Source organism: Rhodnius prolixus, unplaced genomic scaffold (assembly GCF_049639745.1).
Source record: "Rhodnius prolixus isolate KJV_2025 unplaced genomic scaffold, Rpr scaffold_9, whole genome shotgun sequence".
Lineage (NCBI taxonomy): Eukaryota > Metazoa > Arthropoda > Insecta > Hemiptera > Reduviidae > Rhodnius > Rhodnius prolixus.
Genome location: NW_027411604.1, coordinates 12,303,976 through 12,322,721, shown reverse-complemented (window position 1 = coordinate 12,322,721; position 18,746 = coordinate 12,303,976). Strand labels below are relative to the sequence as shown.

At 30.2% G+C, this 18,746-nt stretch overlaps 3 protein-coding genes across 5 annotated transcripts; 2 read left to right on the top strand and 1 right to left on the bottom strand.

Annotated features, from left to right (window-relative positions):
• The first annotated feature begins 12 nt into the window (after positions 1-12).
• Positions 13-2,905, top strand: LOC141454373 (uncharacterized). Of its 2 annotated transcripts, none has more exons than XM_074128524.1 (4): positions 13-353; positions 428-774; positions 876-989; positions 1,293-2,905. In XM_074128524.1, exons 2-4 carry the CDS (start codon positions 472-474, stop codon positions 1,815-1,817), a joined length of 942 nt encoding a protein of 313 aa, XP_073984625.1. In that variant the 5' UTR covers positions 13-353; positions 428-471; the 3' UTR covers positions 1,818-2,905. The 2 variants fall into 2 exon arrangements, with proteins under 2 accessions (XP_073984625.1, XP_073984624.1); XM_074128523.1 differs by having other exon boundaries at positions 15-353; positions 424-774.
• A 3,020-nt stretch (positions 2,906-5,925) lies between these two features.
• Positions 5,926-9,552, bottom strand: LOC141454374 (malectin). The gene is made up of 4 exons (XM_074128525.1): positions 8,792-9,552; positions 7,584-7,766; positions 6,582-6,639; positions 5,926-6,486 (listed from the first exon to the last, which is right to left on the bottom strand). Exons 1-4 carry the CDS (start codon positions 9,149-9,151, stop codon positions 6,281-6,283), a joined length of 807 nt encoding a protein of 268 aa, XP_073984626.1. The 5' UTR covers positions 9,152-9,552; the 3' UTR covers positions 5,926-6,280.
• Positions 9,553-9,871: 319 nt separating this feature from the next.
• Positions 9,872-17,794, top strand: LOC141454371 (uncharacterized). 2 transcript variants are annotated; one of them, XM_074128517.1, is made up of 7 exons: positions 9,872-10,040; positions 10,590-10,898; positions 11,963-12,748; positions 13,139-13,286; positions 14,352-14,539; positions 15,361-15,694; positions 15,795-17,794. In XM_074128517.1, exons 2-7 carry the CDS (start codon positions 10,654-10,656, stop codon positions 16,884-16,886), a joined length of 2,793 nt encoding a protein of 930 aa, XP_073984618.1. In that variant the 5' UTR covers positions 9,872-10,040; positions 10,590-10,653; the 3' UTR covers positions 16,887-17,794. The 2 variants fall into 2 exon arrangements, with proteins under 2 accessions (XP_073984618.1, XP_073984620.1); XM_074128519.1 differs by having other exon boundaries at positions 9,872-10,107.
• Positions 17,795-18,746: the final 952 nt, after the last annotated feature.

Genomic DNA, 18,746 nt, shown 5'->3' with positions numbered 1-18,746 from the left:
TTCAACATGTGCAGTACACAGTACACACTACACAGGTTATAGTTGTAAGAAGGTAATACGGAAAGGTTCTTAGTCTTAGAAATTAAATTTCCGTTAGTTTATTACGATTGAACAAGAACCCCATTTTAACTGAAAAACTAGTTAACGTAAACATAATGAAGTGTTAAAAAAGATGTTTTTCTCCTAAAATTCGATAACACCTTGTAAATTGAGTCTTATCAAATACATACTCAATGGCAATGAGTGAGTCAGGTAAACCTTCACTTTTCGTTGAACAGAAGCGGTTAGAAGCAATTCTTAAAAACAAAAACGACATAACTTTCTGGGAAGAGAAAAAGAAAAGCTACGAGGAGGTATTTTACGTCTAATGTGTTTTAATTACTAACAACCGAAATCCTGTATTAGTAACGCTTTTTTTTCTAGGTAGAAAAAAGTTTGAAACATTATTTAGGAAAGTTGCAAGAACAAGTTATGGTGCCTATTGGAAAACTTGGTTTTATGAAAGGCAGAATTATAAATACTAATCAGGTTTTTGTATCCCTTGGAGGTGGTTGGTTTGTTAAAACATGCTCAGCAGAAGCACAGGAAATATGTACAAGAAGGATTTTAGAATGTAACGGTATGTTGGAAAAACTGGAAAAGGAAAAAAAACTGTTTGAAGGATGGACTGCTCTCTCTAGCAATCAAATTTTTGCTTCGGGTGAATCAAAGGAAATTATTGAGCCCTACGATGACAAAGTAGAAGCATCTTGGCGAGTGCGGCATGCTGAGAAGGTTGGCAATGTTTATATAACCATAAAAATAATCACAATATTTTCACTTTCCTTTACATTAATTTTTCTTAGTTGTATTTTATTTCTCTTTATTGTATTCAGGTCAAAGAGTACAGAAAGAAACTTGCAAAAATCAGAAAAGAACTTGAAGATAGTAGAGATAAAGAGAGATCAGAGGAAGAACTCTGGAGACATCTTGATCTTCTTGAAATGCAGGTATGTTTACAAAAATAGGAGTAGTTAATTTGAAAAATATAGTAAGACAGTCGTATAATATTTTGGTTTTATAAAAAAGCCCACTTACAAGTGAAGAAAATATACATAATATGAGGAAAAACATTCTACAGAGTGTACAGATTATTATTATCGTTTTTATAAATATTAGATTATGATATGGATTTTAAAATCATAGAACTTTTTGTTAGTAAAACAGTAATTTAGTTTTAATAATATACTCTTTTTGTTTTAAATTGATGTCTCTAAATCTTTGCTTTAAAGAACATTAATATTGTTTGTTAGGAAGAGTTCGAAGATGAATTGGAAAGAATGGGAGAAAATTCTGAAAGTGGAAATGAAAATTCTTCAGAATTAGACTCGGATGATGACTCAGCAGAAGAAAGAGACGACAATACAGCAATAGTGGAAAAGAAATCTCAAATAGATGTACACAGTGTTAGATTTTCAACAGTATTAGATTCGGATGAAGATAATGTTGCAACTGGCGAGAGATGTGACAGTACGCCGCATGTACAAAATGAAATTTTAGAAGACACACCTAAAGTAGATATACCGAGTATTTTATCAAAAAAACAAAGAAATGAAAATAAGAGAAAAACAAACTCTTCAAATGGAACAAAAAGAATTTCGTTTGCTGATTTGAAAGAAGAAAAACAAAATTCTAATCATTTCGAAAATTCTGTTTCAAAAGTAGAGTTTACTGCTGTAGGACAAGTTAAGGAACGTTCTGTGAGTAATCAGCAGGATCTGGAAGAAACTCATTCTAGACCTGTAAGTAAATTTAAGTCATCCAGACTGAAGAAATGATAATTTTTCAACATTGTTGCATTGTTATCTTTGAATGAAGAGGACCTCAGCCGAACGCCATCAAAAGCTATGAGCCCTAATAGCTATCCAAAAGGGCGAAGTAAGTGTAGGAGCGATAGTCAACTAGAATTTTAATGTGGTTGTACTGAACCCAAATAGTTGTACTCATACTGCTATCAATGCAAACTATTCGTTCGCTTATTTAAGTGCTAGGGCTGTCTGCTGAGTTTTTTTTTCTGGTTTTATCGCTGAAGAGGTATACTCCTCTTTCCTTTACAGAGAGGTCGTTATATGTTTTGCATGAAACATTGTAAATAAAGGAAATTAATTACATTTTATTTTAGTTTATTATTTAAACTAAAGAAATTATGATTACAAAAAAAAGTTTAAATTTATAAAGCACATCCATCAATTCTGCTTTCATCTTTGATTTGACATTCTTTTCTCTTACATATGTACCTGAAATATATTTATCTAATTTACATATATATATTTTTTTTCTGAAGTTTAGTACAAGTAAAGGTAGCATTTATTTAAGATTGTTGAGATTTAATTGATTGGATGTTCACTGAGAACAAATATTGTTAATAGGCTGAAGTCTGAGAAAATCTAGATAAAAGTGGAAAATGAAAGAAAGAAAAAAAAAGAAGCTTGTAGAATTTGTTTGTACGTTTTACAAACTTGCTCTAATTACCATGTATTATTTTGCGTAAAAATAATCCAAAGAAACATCCAAACGACTTTTCACTTACTTAAGCAAAAAACCTGAAGGTTTTTCAACTCACGAATTTTCACTAATACAAGATCTTTAAATACTTGTACATTTTACAATTGCCAGTGAATCAGTAATCAGTGGCGTTAATTAAATAAGTTAAGAGCCTACCTAGTCAAAATCCGAGCATTTCTTCGGAAGTGGTTCCTAGTTACGCCCTACAGCGAACATATAACAGCATTAGAGATGGAGACCCAAGAGGGGAAACCACTAAATATAATAATTTGTCATAAACCAATAAATACTAACAAAAAATGTCGCTGAATAATGAGAAATGAATTAATTATAAATCATGTTATATGGTGTTTCTTTTGAAGCGACAGATCTCAATGGACTTTCTGCTGGAGAGATTGTTTCAAAACTTCAAACTAATTTGCTCCAGTTGGACAGGCAATCTCTTGAATATTTCCTATTCAGTGATATTTATAATAGCCTATCACTCTTGGCTGGAGTACCTCAAGAGTAAATAATATTAGACAACCTTTTAGGGTAACTAGGTTGATTGCTCAGATGCGAACTTCTAATAAATATTTTATCAAAATATCTTTACAGAAATCCATTCATATTATAAATTGTAAATTGTTGTGTACAGTTTGTGATATGAATGTTGAGGAGGATTGCATCTGTTTGTTATTTGACCTCTTTATGCCTCAATAAGGATTCATTATTTCAATAGTAATCTGCCCTCTGATGTACAAAGAGATTTATTAGAATTAATGTATAGTTGCGAAAAAGTAAAATTACTTATTGTTTATAATACGCGTTTAATATATTAAAGTTAAGGTCTTTTGGATAATTTCAGTTGTTAAAGTTTTGTTTTTGTGTTTTAAACAAGTTTTATATTTTTTGTTTCCTTTAGACATCTATAAATATTAATGTTTTAATTTCATTAATGATATTGTTTTTTATTTTACTTTTATTATCAAGTTTGATCATTTAATTAAATTATTATATTATGTATGAAATTTGTTTATTGACACTCCGTTTGTAAAAGGCTTAGGCCTTAAAGACATATAAATTAATAATAATAATAATTATTATAAATGTTTTTTTGTCTCCTGGCCTGGCCTAGTTTTTTCTTTAAATTATAATCTCTTTTTATTTTCTTTATGCGGGGGAAACAATAGCAGTTGCTATCTAGAGTTCACCAGTGCTAGCAAGCTGGCCAATTTTAATGACTGTTAAACAAGCTTTAGCCTGTTATTATTAATTTCTTAAATGTCTTTATTTTTCCAAAATACAGTTGGACTTCTCAACTCTTGACCATTTATGTGGCGCCGTTGCAATCTCATGATTTTTTGTGTGTTAAATTTAATTTTTCTTAGAATAACTCCTAATCCTAATTGTACACAATTAGCAGATCAAGTAAGAAAATGAGGGGACCAAAATTAAAGCCATCTAATTTTAAGGTTACAACCTGTCAGGTTAAACACTAGCTTGTGCTTCATCATGTTATTGACTACCTGTAGAACAATGCGCACATATAGTTCAAACTTAGTAACATTGTCAAATGCTATGAAAAAGTTATGAAAAAACTACATAATACTCTTTTGGGCACCTCCATTATAAATGAATCAATGAACAAGTGTAAATATATCGATAGGAACGAGAACCTGTGTCCAGCTTGATCTTTACCTATATTATCTAACGCTAACCTACTTAGATGCTTAGCAAAAAGTGCCCTACCTTGAGTTTCATAAAATACATAAAAGCTTAACCCTGCTACTGCTTTGGGAATTAGGAATCCTATTATTTCAATGAGCGACTTTTTTTTGTACAGATGCTAATTGCCCGTTTGTACTGGTTTAAGAAAAAAAAAGGAACACTATTTTTATTATACATGAGCTATCAACCACTTTGGAGTACTTAGTATGGAATGCCAAAGAACGTAGGAATCACAACTTATATTGACTTGGAAGGCGGAAAGGGAAGGGTGCCAGTTTCTCTAACATTGGTTTAGGGAGAAATAAGATAATGAGACAATGAGAATGATTTTCAGCATCTTATCTGTAATTTAGAGAAATGTTTACCTTATTTTACTAGGTTAGAGTAATCATAATAAGAGTAATGTATTTATTATTATAATGTATTTTGGATACTTTTTTTCAAGTTAAGATCCCTCGCTTTCGATTAAAATTATCTCTATCGAAATTTATTTTACAGGTGGGTTCTGTGACATCTTTCAAATTTTTTTTTATTGTAGTAATACAATATTCAAGCCAAGACACTTATAGCGGAAATTTGTAATTAGCGAGTGAGAAAAAGTCTATTCAAGTTTCAAACCAGTAGTTTGTTTCTCTACTGTTTTAAGATCTAATAAAGGCAACATATGTATGTAGAAACCGGCATATAGTTTATACTTTTTTAATTTGATTTAACAAAAATCGGAAAATCCACAAAAAAAAAAAATCCCTATTACAACATAAAATATTAATTTTTTAAATATTGTATTTGCCACTTTACTCGAGATAGCAATTTGAGCAAAAAAAAATCAAAACAAATTCACCTTTTGCAGGTTCATCACTACCGTGGGTAGTAGAGGTTTTTAAGTTACCCCGAAAATGATGACTTTCATAAGAATTTGTAGAACAACAAACTTGCTAAAATCCACTTCCATAGGTAGTTCTTATTTGTGATTGTTACATACCTACTATCTCTTCAATGTAAGTTATACGAAAAGGGGTATAGAATCAAGCTCTGTACCTCATTATTAGGAAGTAAATTGCAATGGTGTAGCAAGAGCGAATGGGCAACGTCAAGCCTTTTGGTCAGACAGATAAAAAAGGACTTTTTCTTTGAGAGATGGTTCCAATTCTGCAAAATGAGATTTAAGACTGAAATCTATAAAATCAGAATTTCCCTACTCTTGACTAGAAAGTAAGAATCCGAAATTTTATTTCGAAAGTTTTAATCCGAAAGTTTATTGGGCACCTCCAGAATTTTCCACTCTAAACAGCTTCTTAATAACTTCAGCAACATTCATTCATTGCCATAGGAGATTTATTTCAATTCATGGACTGTACTGTATTATATGTATTTCATAAAAATTTTCTGATGAATTTGATCAATTACTACTCAAGAACCCTGAGAGTGGCCACAGCTAAAGCTTAGTTGAACGTCGGTTGCTGCATGATTTGATTGTATGTACATGTATTTTGAGTTAAAGAATCATATTTGTAAACCAATATTCAATAAATTGGCTTATCATTATTATTTCTGTATTATATTATTTTCTTTATATACCAAAGTTTATCTCAACATATGTTGGACTTATTAACATTCACTTTCTTATTAAATCTACAAGATAAACATAAAAGTGTGCCTAAAACAACAGAATACTGAACAAAAAATTTTTATTATTGAATATTGTTCTAGACATTAATAAGGTACGTATTAAAATGATAACAAAAGAAAGAGAAATATTGCAGTCTTAGATTTTAGTGCTCCAAATTCATTGGTGGGTAAAACAATAAATGGGTCCTGACTCTTTATCTTTTTGTGTGTGAGAAGGAGAGAGACTAGCTCATATGATTAAGTACATTTTGTTTAAATTAATACTTTATAAAGATCCTCTCTGGATAATACTTCTTTGTCTTATCACTAGCAGTTTGGTGAACAGCCATTTAAGTTAAAAAGATATAACAATAAAGGCCAAAAGAGGAATCACAGATTTATTGGTGTGGTAAATCCATCATAGTTTGCACAAGCAAAACAACAGTGGAAGAAAAGCACCTATTGCAATAAATACGGGAAGCATTAATGAAGAATCATCAACTGAATAAGGATCAGGAGTTTTTGGCCCACTCGGGCGCCTTGATTTGCTACCACTCTGCTTTTCTTCACTTTCCTCTCCTTTCCATTCTTCAGTGTCCGATAATGGTGGTAATTTAGGTACATCTGTAGAGGTTTAATCACATTATTTATAGCAAAAATATATATAAAAGCCTTTAAAAGGAAAATAATATGCCTTAATAATAAAATAACCCAGTTACCTTCAATTCTTCCTTTCATTACATAAATAGCATTTACTTTAGGATTATCTCTGTATCCCTGCAAACGTAAAAGAAGTTTTTATTCCTAATATAATTAAATAGAAACTTTTGTAAATATTTTGTACTTAAATTAACAATCAAATATTATTAACGATATGCAAATTATTCTAAAGAAAATTTTCCTAACATTTAGGAATCAGGATACAAAGTGGTGAAAGCCTAGCAAAAACACTCATTTGACATTTTTTTTTGTCAGTGATCAAGACCAAAAGAACTGGTTGGGACGATTACATGCCTATGAACAGAAAAGTGCGATTGTAAGCCCAAAAGGCAAAACTATCGCATAGTTTCGACCTGATTGGAGGCTAGGCTTTGTATTTTTTTGCCAGGGAGAAATATATAGGAAAAACCGTGATGTGATGAGTCAGGGAGAAAGGATTGTTTGGCTTTGGATGGAGCACTTGATGAAGCAACGCTAAGTGTACTCCAGATCGATAAAAACTCAAAAAGGGAACGATGAGTACAAACTTCGGTTAACTGGAATGGATGTGGCAATTAGATGAAATATTGATGCACCTGTTTAATTTCTTAATTGCCTAATCTCTGATGAAGATGCACGAGGTGTGTTCAAAAAATAATTTCAAACTGATTTGAGATCGATCAGAGAGAAAGCCAACTAACTTATGTACTAGCTGAACATGACGTATTAACAATCCTGTACATGCACAGTACACCGCTTCAATCGACTGCTGATAGGTTTTAAAAAATTTCTTAAAAGTAATCACAATCCTTTGGGCAACCAGTCACAAAATGCCTGAAACCTATTACGAGTACTGGGGTCTACAAGTATTATTCTGGTAAACCACAAGTTTTACAAAGGTATTGTAGCCATTTCTTCCACAAATTAACATATAAAATCTCTTAAATGATTGCTCCCTTCTATTATCTCTTAACTAAAATTTTAATCATAGTTATCACCTAGAAATAAATAACTTTTAATACCTTAATGAATTCCACTCGAATTTTTCCTCCTCTAATATCTGATTCTTCTTCATTAAAATATAAGCGACCATTATTAATATTAAATGAGATGTACTCATCGTGTGCCACACCACGTCCTACTCTATCGAAAATGTCTAAATCGGCCACGATCGTATGGTCACCATTCAATACAATATCAAATACCTGATAAAGTAAAAAAAATTATTAAAAGGAAAACAGCAGTTTCAGTGCGAGATTATTGTAAATAAGATCGATAAATGAGGAGCTTCTTGACGTACATATTGTGAATGATGTTAGTAGATTAGTGAATCGTCAGGCCTTAATTTAGGAAATTTTATTGGCAATGGTCACGAAAAGTTTTTATTTTAAAGATCAGATTCTATCTACATAATATCTACGTTTCCGACACCACTGATGTTTTTTACCGTACGAACTGAATACATAGTAACATCTTTCCTCTAAAGAGCTCCTAAAGGAGTTCATAATAGGAAATTAAACGTCTTTAAGTAAAGCTTTTTCAGATCACTGCCAAAAATCATGGCATTAATAAATAAAAAAAACTCATTTACAAAAGACTCGAAACATTTTTGTATTCAATATCTTTTAATTTTAAGACTCGTTAACGTATAAAAGAAATTCAAGAAATCTTAACAATGTAAAATGTATCGCTAAGAGAAAATAGTACCGTGAAAGGAAAGGGTAATACTATTTAAATTTTAAAATAATTACTGGAAGTAAAAGATAGTGTAAAATAAAATATAATTTTGCAAAATTTTGATCGAATTTGTGGTTAGTAACAGTATTCAACAAAAAAAAGAATATTTGGTGAAATAGTTAATAATTTTAGAGTGACGAGATAATACGAAACACAATAATGAATACAGATAACAGTTGGAACAAACTGCCAGTGTGTAATAATGGTTCTTGCTCCTACATTTAAAGTGTACCAATATGGTGATAAATCTCATATCTAATATTATATCTTATCTACATGATAAGGAAATAACCAATCATTTGAATGCACTAAAAAATTAAAATCAATAGTTTTACTCTTATTTAAAATGAAAATTTATCATTGGAGTTATTATAAATTTAACAAATAAAGACAAACACTATATATATAAATATATTAAAGAATAAATTATTTCCCGATCCTATCCTCTACAATTTTAACTGTACTAGAGAATATGGATAAGAAAGAAACTTACTTTCATATTAGGAGCGTTAAAATAAACTTCACAAAACTTAAGGACCAAAATGTAGTCTCCGTCTTGATTAATAGGTATGTCGTATCCAAATGTACTATGATGATATCTTTCAGTTTGATATAAAATTTGATCATTAGCCGGCACCCTCCCAATCAATAATTGCTTTCCATAATCAGACGGTGTGCCTATTTTCCCGAACAAAGGATCTCTTTCATATCTTATACCAAAGATATCTGTATGAGCTTCTCCGCCGGCATTAATTGCATAAATAATGTCACCAAAACTTACTACATCACTTACTGATGCAAGTAAGGTAGTTAATATTAATAAAAGTGATTTATAAATAATTTTAAAAAACATTTTATTCACTAATAAGTTTAGAACTTCAACTGAGTACTTTACTCTACTTTGTTGGAGAGTAGTTAAATTAGTTCTAAACGTTTATCAAAAATATTATTCAGCATTTCTAAAATTAGAACGAATGTTTCAGACAACTCACACTTCTTAACTGTTCACATCAGCACATACTAGTTTATGTGATAGGTATTTAAAATATAACCTACGGCCATTTAGCTTTTATTTGTATACATAACATAACCTCCTTAGCAACATTTAGTGCCAACGCTAAACGCTGACTGTTGGTCGAACAGGAACTAATTCCACGTGAATATGATTAGACATGACTTAGCGCAAGTTATGCTCAAAATTAAGAAAAAGCGTCCAAGTTACTACTTATCACAAACTGAATACCATCAGATCGTATTTCTCTCCTTAAGTGGATTAAAAAAAAAAAAATCCTCTCAGATCCTATTTTTTTTCCTATTTATAAGTTGCATTACATAAGATTTGATTACGTCAAGACCTAACATTATTATAACTTTTTATTTGAATTTCTGATGTGAAATATTTTATGGTTTCAGAGCAAAATTTTAAATACTTACATATAATTTTCAATTTAGTTTAAGAACCAAAAGAAAACAAAAAATTAATTTAATGTCAAAACTATATGACAGTCAGATCAAAAAATAGTGTAAACAAAAATCGAGTTTTGAAGGTTCGATACATCATAGCAATTCTTAAGTTGGCTTTGATAGAAAATGGTGGTTTTATTTCTATTGGTAGCTGAAATTGAAAGGAGAATACGTAGGTTTGCATTGGTTGTTTTGGAAGTTTGGTTATGATGAACTTGTAATGTAAATGTTTACAAAAAACTGTGTAATTTTAATGAAAGATGTGTCAGAAACTTGAGGTAATTTTGTTTTCAATTTCTGCTTTATAATTTCTTTATTTAGTGTTAGTGCTTTTGGACGATTCAGGTTAGTGCCATTAATTTTTTCCCTTTCAACGGATTAAATATATTTAACGTAATTTTAAGTGTTATTAAGAATTATTTTCCATGTTGTCTAATTTAATAAGACTACTAGGAAGTTCAAAATCATTTGATGCTATTGACGACGCTTCCAACCACTCCTTTTTTGTTAAAAATAAAATACTAGCGAATAGTTGTTAAGTGACAGATGAATACTGTTGAAAATCTTGTTATCGATTAGCACAAATATTTGTCTTCAAATAAGTTATTTTTTTTTTAAATAAATAAATAATGTGATCATTTTAATTAAATTTTAATTTCAGTTTTCACTTTTAAGTTTTAAAAATATTGGGATACGCATTTATACCATCAGTCTCATAAAGAAAGTTATATTAAACAGTTTTTGCTTTTTAGATAGATCACTTTAATTTTTAATGAAGTTTTTGTCCTACATTGTCATGTACATAATTATTTTATTTTATTTTTTAGATTAATGAAATTAATGTAGATTATTAAAATATTGAAAGAAAAAACTCTGGAAACCCTTCTTAAAATGGCTAATTCATTAGTCGCCTCAGAAGAAAACTACGGTTTCAATTTGGAATGGATTGCCGAAGGTTCTGGTATTGGTGAAGAAATATGTGGTGTAGATAAAGATTGTATTGTTGTACCATCATCGCCCATATTAACTAAAATTGAACCAGTTGAAGTACCACAGCAGGATGTTGATGATTATGTTGAAATACAAGTAACAGAAGAAGAAGTAATTACTGACCAATGGGATGCGCAAAATAATGGGTATGCAATTATACATTTTTTATTATAATAATTAGAAAGAACTGTTTTCTAAATCATTAGACCTTAAGTTTGAGGGGGTTCTTTTGTTAGAAATGACCAGTGAAAATCTAATGTAAAAAAATTGTATACTGAACTCAAAATTGAGGATTTAGTAACCTCATAAGGAACTTAGAATTAAAGAGCGTTATATCCGTACAAGCTAATGTCAGAAGCGTTTCGAGCTAATGCTGGAAAAATAACTTTTTCTCTATTATGTATAAAGATATTATTCAGTGTTAAAAACAACCATTAATTTTTTAAAAATTTATCCTATTACGTTTATCGTAATTTTAATTTTACTCGTTCACCAAGTGCTTGGTCAGGTATCTAAAAATGTCAAAAAAGCATGGTTCTTGAAAGTATATAATCTTACGTAGTTGCCGCTTTGTTAGTGAGATTTCGTTTAATTTGAAAGCCTTATTCTTTCATTTCTCCTAATGTGATTTCCTAAGAAAGATTTATCTAATTATAGTTTTGTTTAAATTTAGGACATGAGCGTAGTATATCTAGCTAGGGGTATTGGCGGTATGAAAATGCGGCACGGTTAAATTAAATTTAATTTTAATGAAAAGGCTCTTTGCTTTTGATTTATTTCTATTTTTGAAAAATCCGTTTTCGATCTATTTATTTAGATATGTGCTATTTTTGTTAATTAAAAAAAAAGAAAAAAAAGTATTAGTTTACACAGTTGCTAGAAATGTAAGCTGCCATTTTTTTTTTCTACAGAACACAGAACTACAGAAATCGGAAAGTCATGTAATTTAACAGTTTTTCTTCACAAAATTTAATGTATCATGTAAAAAAATTGTTTTTTGCTATCAATATAAAATATTTTTGATTACATCTATAAAACGCCAGTACATTAAGGATGGAAAGGTTTTAAAATTCTAAGTGCTTAGTTTAAGAAATCCGAATTTTATAAATTTGTGTGTATTGTAAGAGTGATCACTTTACAAAAAAAATAGACATAATTCATCACTAATATCTTAAATTAAATTTTGATTGTTTTTAATTTATTCTTTTAGCTCTGAAGAAGAGCCACTTCATTTTAGAGTTGATGGGAATCCGGAAGAAGATGTAGTGGTACCTTTACCAGAGGAGCAGGATGAGTACTCTCGACTGCATCCATATCCATGCGATTTCTGCAGCCGTAGATTCAGTAAGAAGTCAGGTCTGACAATGCATATGTTATCACACCAAATAGAACGACCTCATGAATGTAATTTGTGCGGAGCTTCTTACAGTCGCAAGGCAGAACTTGTAGAACATATGAAAATCCATGCTTATGCTCCTATTAAAACTGAAGAAGAAGAGGAAGAAGAAGAAGATGAAGAAGATATTATTGATGATTACGATCAAATATCTGCAATAACACCAGCTAAGACAAAACAGAAATTTAGAAGAAGGAAGAACAAAGAATCTCGAACAGATGGATATTCTTCTTCAAATTACGGTGAACATTCAGATGATAAATTGAGTAAAAGATTAAAAAGACAAAACGCCAGTTGGAGTTACTTAGATGACGATGTTAAAATGATGGTGGAAATGGCTCGTCAAGCGGCTGCACCAAAGTTTCCAATTATTGATCCCAGCCGTCCATATGTGTGCCAACATTGTGGTGTAGGATTTGCTAGGGAAAAGGCCCTAACATCGCATACAATGGTACATATAGGAGATTCGGCATTTGAGTGTGATTATTGTCATGATATGTTTCAAACAGAGAAACAACTTGAAGAACATATATCGACTAAACATGAAAAGCATATCCTAAATATGAATAGAAGAAAGAACAATAATTATTCTGAAATAAGGTATTTTTTCCGAATTTGAGAATTTATATTTATCTAAGGTAGTATTTAAGTGCAATATTTTCTAGTATACACAAATAATCTTGGCTTTTTGCATATGTCATCAATCTTTTAGAGATTGTAAAGTCAGAGATTTTTTTAGTGGAAACAAGCGTACATGTCATGGATTTGTTTTCGCTTGAAGATATTTATTTAATTCACAAAACAAAGGGACCATAACATTTAAACTTTAAATTGAAAGACCAATCTATCTTAGGCCAAATAGTCCTTGATTAAACAAATTCTAATAATTATTGTTATGTTCTCCAGTTAAACATGATTTTAAAAAAAATGTTGAATTACGTCTCCTCAAATGCACATTTTATCTCTCGTTTTTTGTCTTTGTTATTCCAGAATGAATTTTAAACAAGAGGATGCTGATCTAGAATGTCATGTTTGCTCATTATGCAACTTAGTTTTTAGTAATTTTGATGAACTGCTTAGTCACAAAGAAGATCATGATCCTGAAATTGGAATTCATGCTTGTTATTTGTGTAATGAGGTAAGCATGCCTAATTATTGCCATAAGTATCCTATATTTTGGCGAAACATTTAAGGACATAGAATGTTATTAAACTAACAAAGAACATAACATTTAATTCACTATCTAAACTAATTAAACTGATCTTTCAATACTAAGCAAGATAAATGGGTTAAATGTTGCCAACCAAAAAAATAAAAAAAATGGGAGAAAGTGGGACGCTAATAAATATTTTTTTAATTCACCGAGTCATACTTTTCTTATCAATTTATGCAGTCCAGAGAAAGGCGCTCTTTAAATGTAAATTTTAAAATTATTTCCTTTCAGACAGCAGATGTAGAAGTTGATATTTAAGCCTGTGCCACATAAAATTCAGGTGAATTAGGCGTGGTCAACTCATATTAACATATTAACTTCATTAGTGAACAATTGTTTATGATCCTAACATGCTAGCATTCTAGCTAGTTGTATGTTTTATCATACCTCAGGCGACTTTTCATTTCGTCTAACGAATGATTTCTTGCAATGAAAAGTTTTGTCAGTTGAAACAACAACAATGGATTAAGTCAGATAGCCAACTCTATTCTTTCCCGCAGCAAAAAATTTGAAACAAAAGAGATTGTTGATTTTGAGCTCGGCCCTACGATTATACCAAACTTTACTCAAAAATATTTCCCTCTGTTTAATCGATAAAAACTACTCCAATAGCTTAGTCTTCTGCATGAAACCGTAGTAATTTAAAAATGGATTCAATGAGCTGAATGCGGTTTTAGCTCACCCAAACATTGAATCACATTGAATACTATCTTTTTTCCTAATTAATTCTCTCTTTAATTTTTCCGGAGTGATTTAAAATATAAATTCCTAACGTGTACATAAGCTATATCATCCATTAAAGTGCAACAGAGTTTCTGGTTTCGATTGAATTTTACAAATGTCAGATTTTCTTAATTTTTTGGAATATATATAAAATTGATAAGTTGGCAGCATATCTTTTTAAACAGTTTTCTTCCATATTACTTTACAGATCCACCTTTATCAAAAGTTCATTTTAAGAATTAAATATTTGGTAAATAATTGTTTCAGGTATATGAACATGTAGAAGATTTGAAGATACATATGAAAGCAACTCATAGACATTCTTGTTCCGTATGCGAAAAAATATTTAAAGATGAAAAAGCTTTAAATAGGCATTTAGCATTGCACCCAGAAAATCGTTCTTTCCCTTGCACCGTTTGTCATCGGAGATTCAATAATAGAGTTAAATTAAAAAAGTAAGTCGCATTTCTCAATTAAATATTAGTAAGAGCAGTTGTTTTGCCAAACTGTTTTTTAGTATAAGAAATGTTATTCCTCATTGTTTTATCTCTGTTTCAAACTCATTTAAAATTCCAAATTCAATAGAAATGCTCAATAATTTAATTTCCAAACCTATACAAACCTCTTTTTCTTTTTGCGTTTCTTCTCAGTTCTTGATTCTACTTCGCAGAGAAGTATGGGTTACTTTGAAATCACTCCCTTCTTATCTTTTAACTAACAACAATTGAAAGATACAAAACATTTTAGCTGCATAAGTTTTTTTCGTGAAAAATTAATAAAAATAAAATAATTTGGAGTGATAGTTTACTTGACGTAAAAAAATTTAAAAGTATAAAATAAATGGGGACGAAAGCTATGATAACATAAACAAATTAACATAACCAATACAACATAAATGATTAAATTTTTCAAATAAATTCAAATTTCATTTATGAAAGATTTTTTCAATACTGTTGACTGTAGGCCTTGTTCAGCGTTTATCGTTTGTAACAGAGTAGAAAATCTGCTGATGTTTCCGTTCAGTATATTATCCTCACCATTAAACAAGATTAAATTCTTGTCTTGGAAGCGTTAAAAAAAAAAAAAAAATTATTGAGCAAATTATTTTATATAATTATCATTTTTATGGCTCTCATCTTTCATTTGGCTTTAATCTTAATACTGCTTAGTTGATTGTATGTACAAAAATTTTTTTACTATAATTTGTTGTACTATTTCTAAGTAATTATTATTATTATTTTAAATTATTGATTCGTTTATATTTATTTTATTTAAGGCATTTAGCTACTCATGATGATCAAAAGCAAGGAATTTTGTGTATCGATTGTGAACAGGAATTTCTAGACGGCCAGTCTTTATTGAATCACAGACAAGTTGACCATGGTGTAAATTTGTCAAGATTGTTTCCATGCTATGAATGTGGAAAAACATTCAATTCAAGGTCGTCACAACAGATTCATATCAGGATACATACAGGAGAAAAACCATACGGCTGTAGATTTTGTTGGAAAGCATTTGGTGATGGAGGAACATTAAGAAAACATGAACGTATACACACTGGAGAAAAGCCTTATGTATGTCCTGTTTGTTCGAAAGCATTTAATCAAAGGGTAAGTATATATATACATATTTTCAAGTTGTCTTTATTTCATTTTTATTTTACCTTAAGGGTCTGCGAAGTTTTATTTGCACTAAATTTTTGGCTTGTAGGTGGTTCTAAGAGAACATATACGAGCGCACCATTCAGGAACCGAGGGCCGGCTAAGTGAAAGTTGTTACGAGTGTGTAGTATGTGGATCCATTTTTGTTTCATCTCGGGACTTGTATTCACATCTTGTTCAGCACAGTGATGAGAATACAGCTAAACATAGGTTTCCATCATCACGAAAATATAGCAATAAGAAAAGAAAGACAAATACTATAGTAACTACTTACCATCCCAATTATAGTTCCAATGTTGCCGGATCTGATGAATCATCGCATGAAGGTGATCTTTATGGAAAGAAGAAAATTAGTTCACAGTATAGCTTACAACCACAGCCAGAAATAACAACGGCTTCTCACCATCACGAACCAACCGCTATTTCAACCACAATCGATGAACCATCTTTAGGTAATGGATTTGACACTCTACTGAGCAGGGCCGGTCCTAGAAGAGCTCGTATAGTACGTTCTGGTAAAAAGGGGGTACCAAAAGGACAGAATAAAAGATTTGGAAAAGGAAAAGCAAAAACTAGTCGACTATTAAACAATGCCAGCTATGCCTCTAAGTATGTTGTCAGCCAACCGGATGGAGATTGTATAAATGAAACGTCACCTATGTTTGAAAGTATAATTAAAACAGAAATTTCACCTCCAGAACTACAAATGAATGGTAATAGTATATTATCATTGCCAAAAAGTAGACCTAGGACTAAGAATGTTAGCTATCATAATATGAGAGAAGCAAGATTTGAAATAGCCACATTTCCGACAGCACGTGAATCGAAAGGAAAAAAATCTAAAAAGGGGCAAAAAACTAAGATAAAAAGAGAAGAGCCCTCTATCGATACACAATTTGTAAATGGTATAGATACAAGCCTGTTTGATGGAAATCATCACGATACTGGTGAACAGATTGAAACCTGTATTGTTGACGATATCGATGTGGAACTAAAGTTAGAAGTTAAAACAACTGAAGATATAAATATGTCACGCATTGGTGATATATTAATAAAAACAGAAATGGTTTCCTGTGATATGTGCAGTGAATCGTTCCTTAGTAAGTCAGAGCTTTTAAAACATATTCAGATACATATTTAGTTATAAGTATGAGGTTTTATTGTGTTTCTTTCGTTTATAATATTTGTCGCCAAAATTTTGTGTTACTTGAATAAATTTAAGGAAAGCATAAGCATTCTTTAAAAAAAAAAAACAAAAACAAATTTAAAAAGATTTTTCCCCCAGTTCCGTTTATTGTTCTATAAGAGGTTTAATAAAACATTTCTTCTTTATTAGAAAGAAATGTGGGTGCATGTACTATACTATTTTGTGTACATAAGTTTAATAATAGAAGTTTTTGTGTCCCTAGATGGACAATTATATTTAAAGTAATCAAATCCCAGTTTAAAGAATATATATATATATTTTTTAATTCTGAAATATATGCAAATATACAAACCAATGCAACTGGCTTCTCTTTTTTTTAACAAAAGTAAAAAACATGCATAACTCTGGGGGGTCATCAAGTTCTGATTTTAGAGATGTAATTGTAAATTAGATAATTTCGAAGTGTTATATGTTAGGTATTATTTTGGAAAAAAAAAAATTATAAATATTGTAAATAATTGTTTACAAATACATATTTTCAATTAATATATTTTATAAATAACCACATAGATGATTTTGAGTTATTACAGAATTATAATATTGAAATATTAATTCGCTGTTTTCTAGATTATTATTATTTTTTTGTAAATTTTTCTTTTGCCTTTATAATTGTAGTACAATTTTATTTAAATATATTTCCAGTAATATTTATAATATGATATATTCATTGAATTTATTATATATACTGTACAGTCATTACATATTTTATTGTAGTATTTTTTAATTACCACTTATAAAAGCAAAGCACTATAGAGACAAAATGCTGTTCATATAACACTCATGTTATTGATTGTTGTATAAAATAAACAAAACATAATAAATGTATATTTGACGAGAAATAATAATTTAATATATCAGCTATTACCATTACAACAAATGAGTTCCAGGGTGTGAAGCATCTAAAATGAAATAGAATAAATAAAATCAAATAGACTTTGAAGTTTACAAGATATATATGATAATGTAAACACTAAGTTCTCAAAAATGTTCCCACCAATAAGAATACTTCAAATATTATGAACGTTATTTGAGCTGTGATCTGTAAAGACATAGTCATTCCTTTGTTGGAATCAGGCGTTTTTATCTTTTTATAAGTGCCTAAGGAAATATAATTGTTTAACACATTAGTTATGTCGTATATTTTGAATCTGGCCGGTTAAAACAATACAAAGGTTAATATTCTCAAGAAATTACACTGACAGTGATATCTTACAATGTGCTAAGTACCTACCATTGCGGTAGTACTTCGTAACTGTAAACCCGCCTTTTTAGTTGGACGCTGAAGATTAAGCAAATCTTACTGAATTTTATGAAAATTGTCCCTACTAGGAGTATTAGATAGTTTAGAGAATCTGTTACGCGTTATTCCGAATTATAAAATTAAATATAAAAATATAAATTTTTAATTGCAATTTCATGCTACAACCCCTTGTAACAGTAGCATATTTTTTTTCATTCTATCCCGGCTCAAGCAGTGCGACTTAGAGCAACTCAGGGTAATGAAAGTTATAAAATTAATCTTTTAATAATGTAAATTAGACAGTCACTCTGTTTATTTAGGGCAAATAATAAAATAATATTAAAAATGCGAATGGAAATACAAAAATGGTTATTGATTAATAACTATTAACAAACTGTACAAAAAAAAAAAAAGACCGGATGAAAACAGTAAAGAAATAGTTACCCTGTGCACATATATACATAAAAGGTGAATCAGTAAGTAATATAGGCCTAACTGCGTGCAGTACATCTAAAGTGGAGTTCAATGCCGGCTTGGCCAACTTCATATTTTCC

What these genes read in the sequence shown, in the direction of transcription:
- LOC141454371 (XM_074128517.1), top strand. Translation starts at nt 10,654, where the DNA reads ATGGCTAATTCATTAGTCGCCTCAGAAGAAAACTACGGTTTCAATTTG. An exon ending in AATAGAGTTAAATTAAAAAA is followed by an intron (nt 14,540 to 15,360) that starts GTAAGTCGCATT and finishes ATTTTATTTAAG; the next exon opens with GCATTTAGCTACTCATGATG. An exon ending in CGAAAGCATTTAATCAAAGG is followed by an intron (nt 15,695 to 15,794) that starts GTAAGTATATAT and finishes TTTGGCTTGTAG; the next exon opens with GTGGTTCTAAGAGAACATAT.
- LOC141454373 (XM_074128523.1), top strand. Translation starts at nt 234, where the DNA reads ATGGCAATGAGTGAGTCAGGTAAACCTTCACTTTTCGTTGAACAGAAG. An exon ending in GAGTGCGGCATGCTGAGAAG is followed by an intron (nt 775 to 875) that starts GTTGGCAATGTT and finishes TATTGTATTCAG; the next exon opens with GTCAAAGAGTACAGAAAGAA. An exon ending in TTGATCTTCTTGAAATGCAG is followed by an intron (nt 990 to 1,292) that starts GTATGTTTACAA and finishes ATTGTTTGTTAG; the next exon opens with GAAGAGTTCGAAGATGAATT.
- LOC141454374 (XM_074128525.1), bottom strand. Translation starts at nt 9,151, where the DNA reads ATGTTTTTTAAAATTATTTATAAATCACTTTTATTAATATTAACTACC. An exon ending in TTAACGCTCCTAATATGAAA is followed by an intron (nt 7,767 to 8,791) that starts GTAAGTTTCTTT and finishes TTACTTTATCAG; the next exon opens with GTATTTGATATTGTATTGAA. An exon ending in AATGAAAGGAAGAATTGAAG is followed by an intron (nt 6,487 to 6,581) that starts GTAACTGGGTTA and finishes AAACCTCTACAG; the next exon opens with ATGTACCTAAATTACCACCA.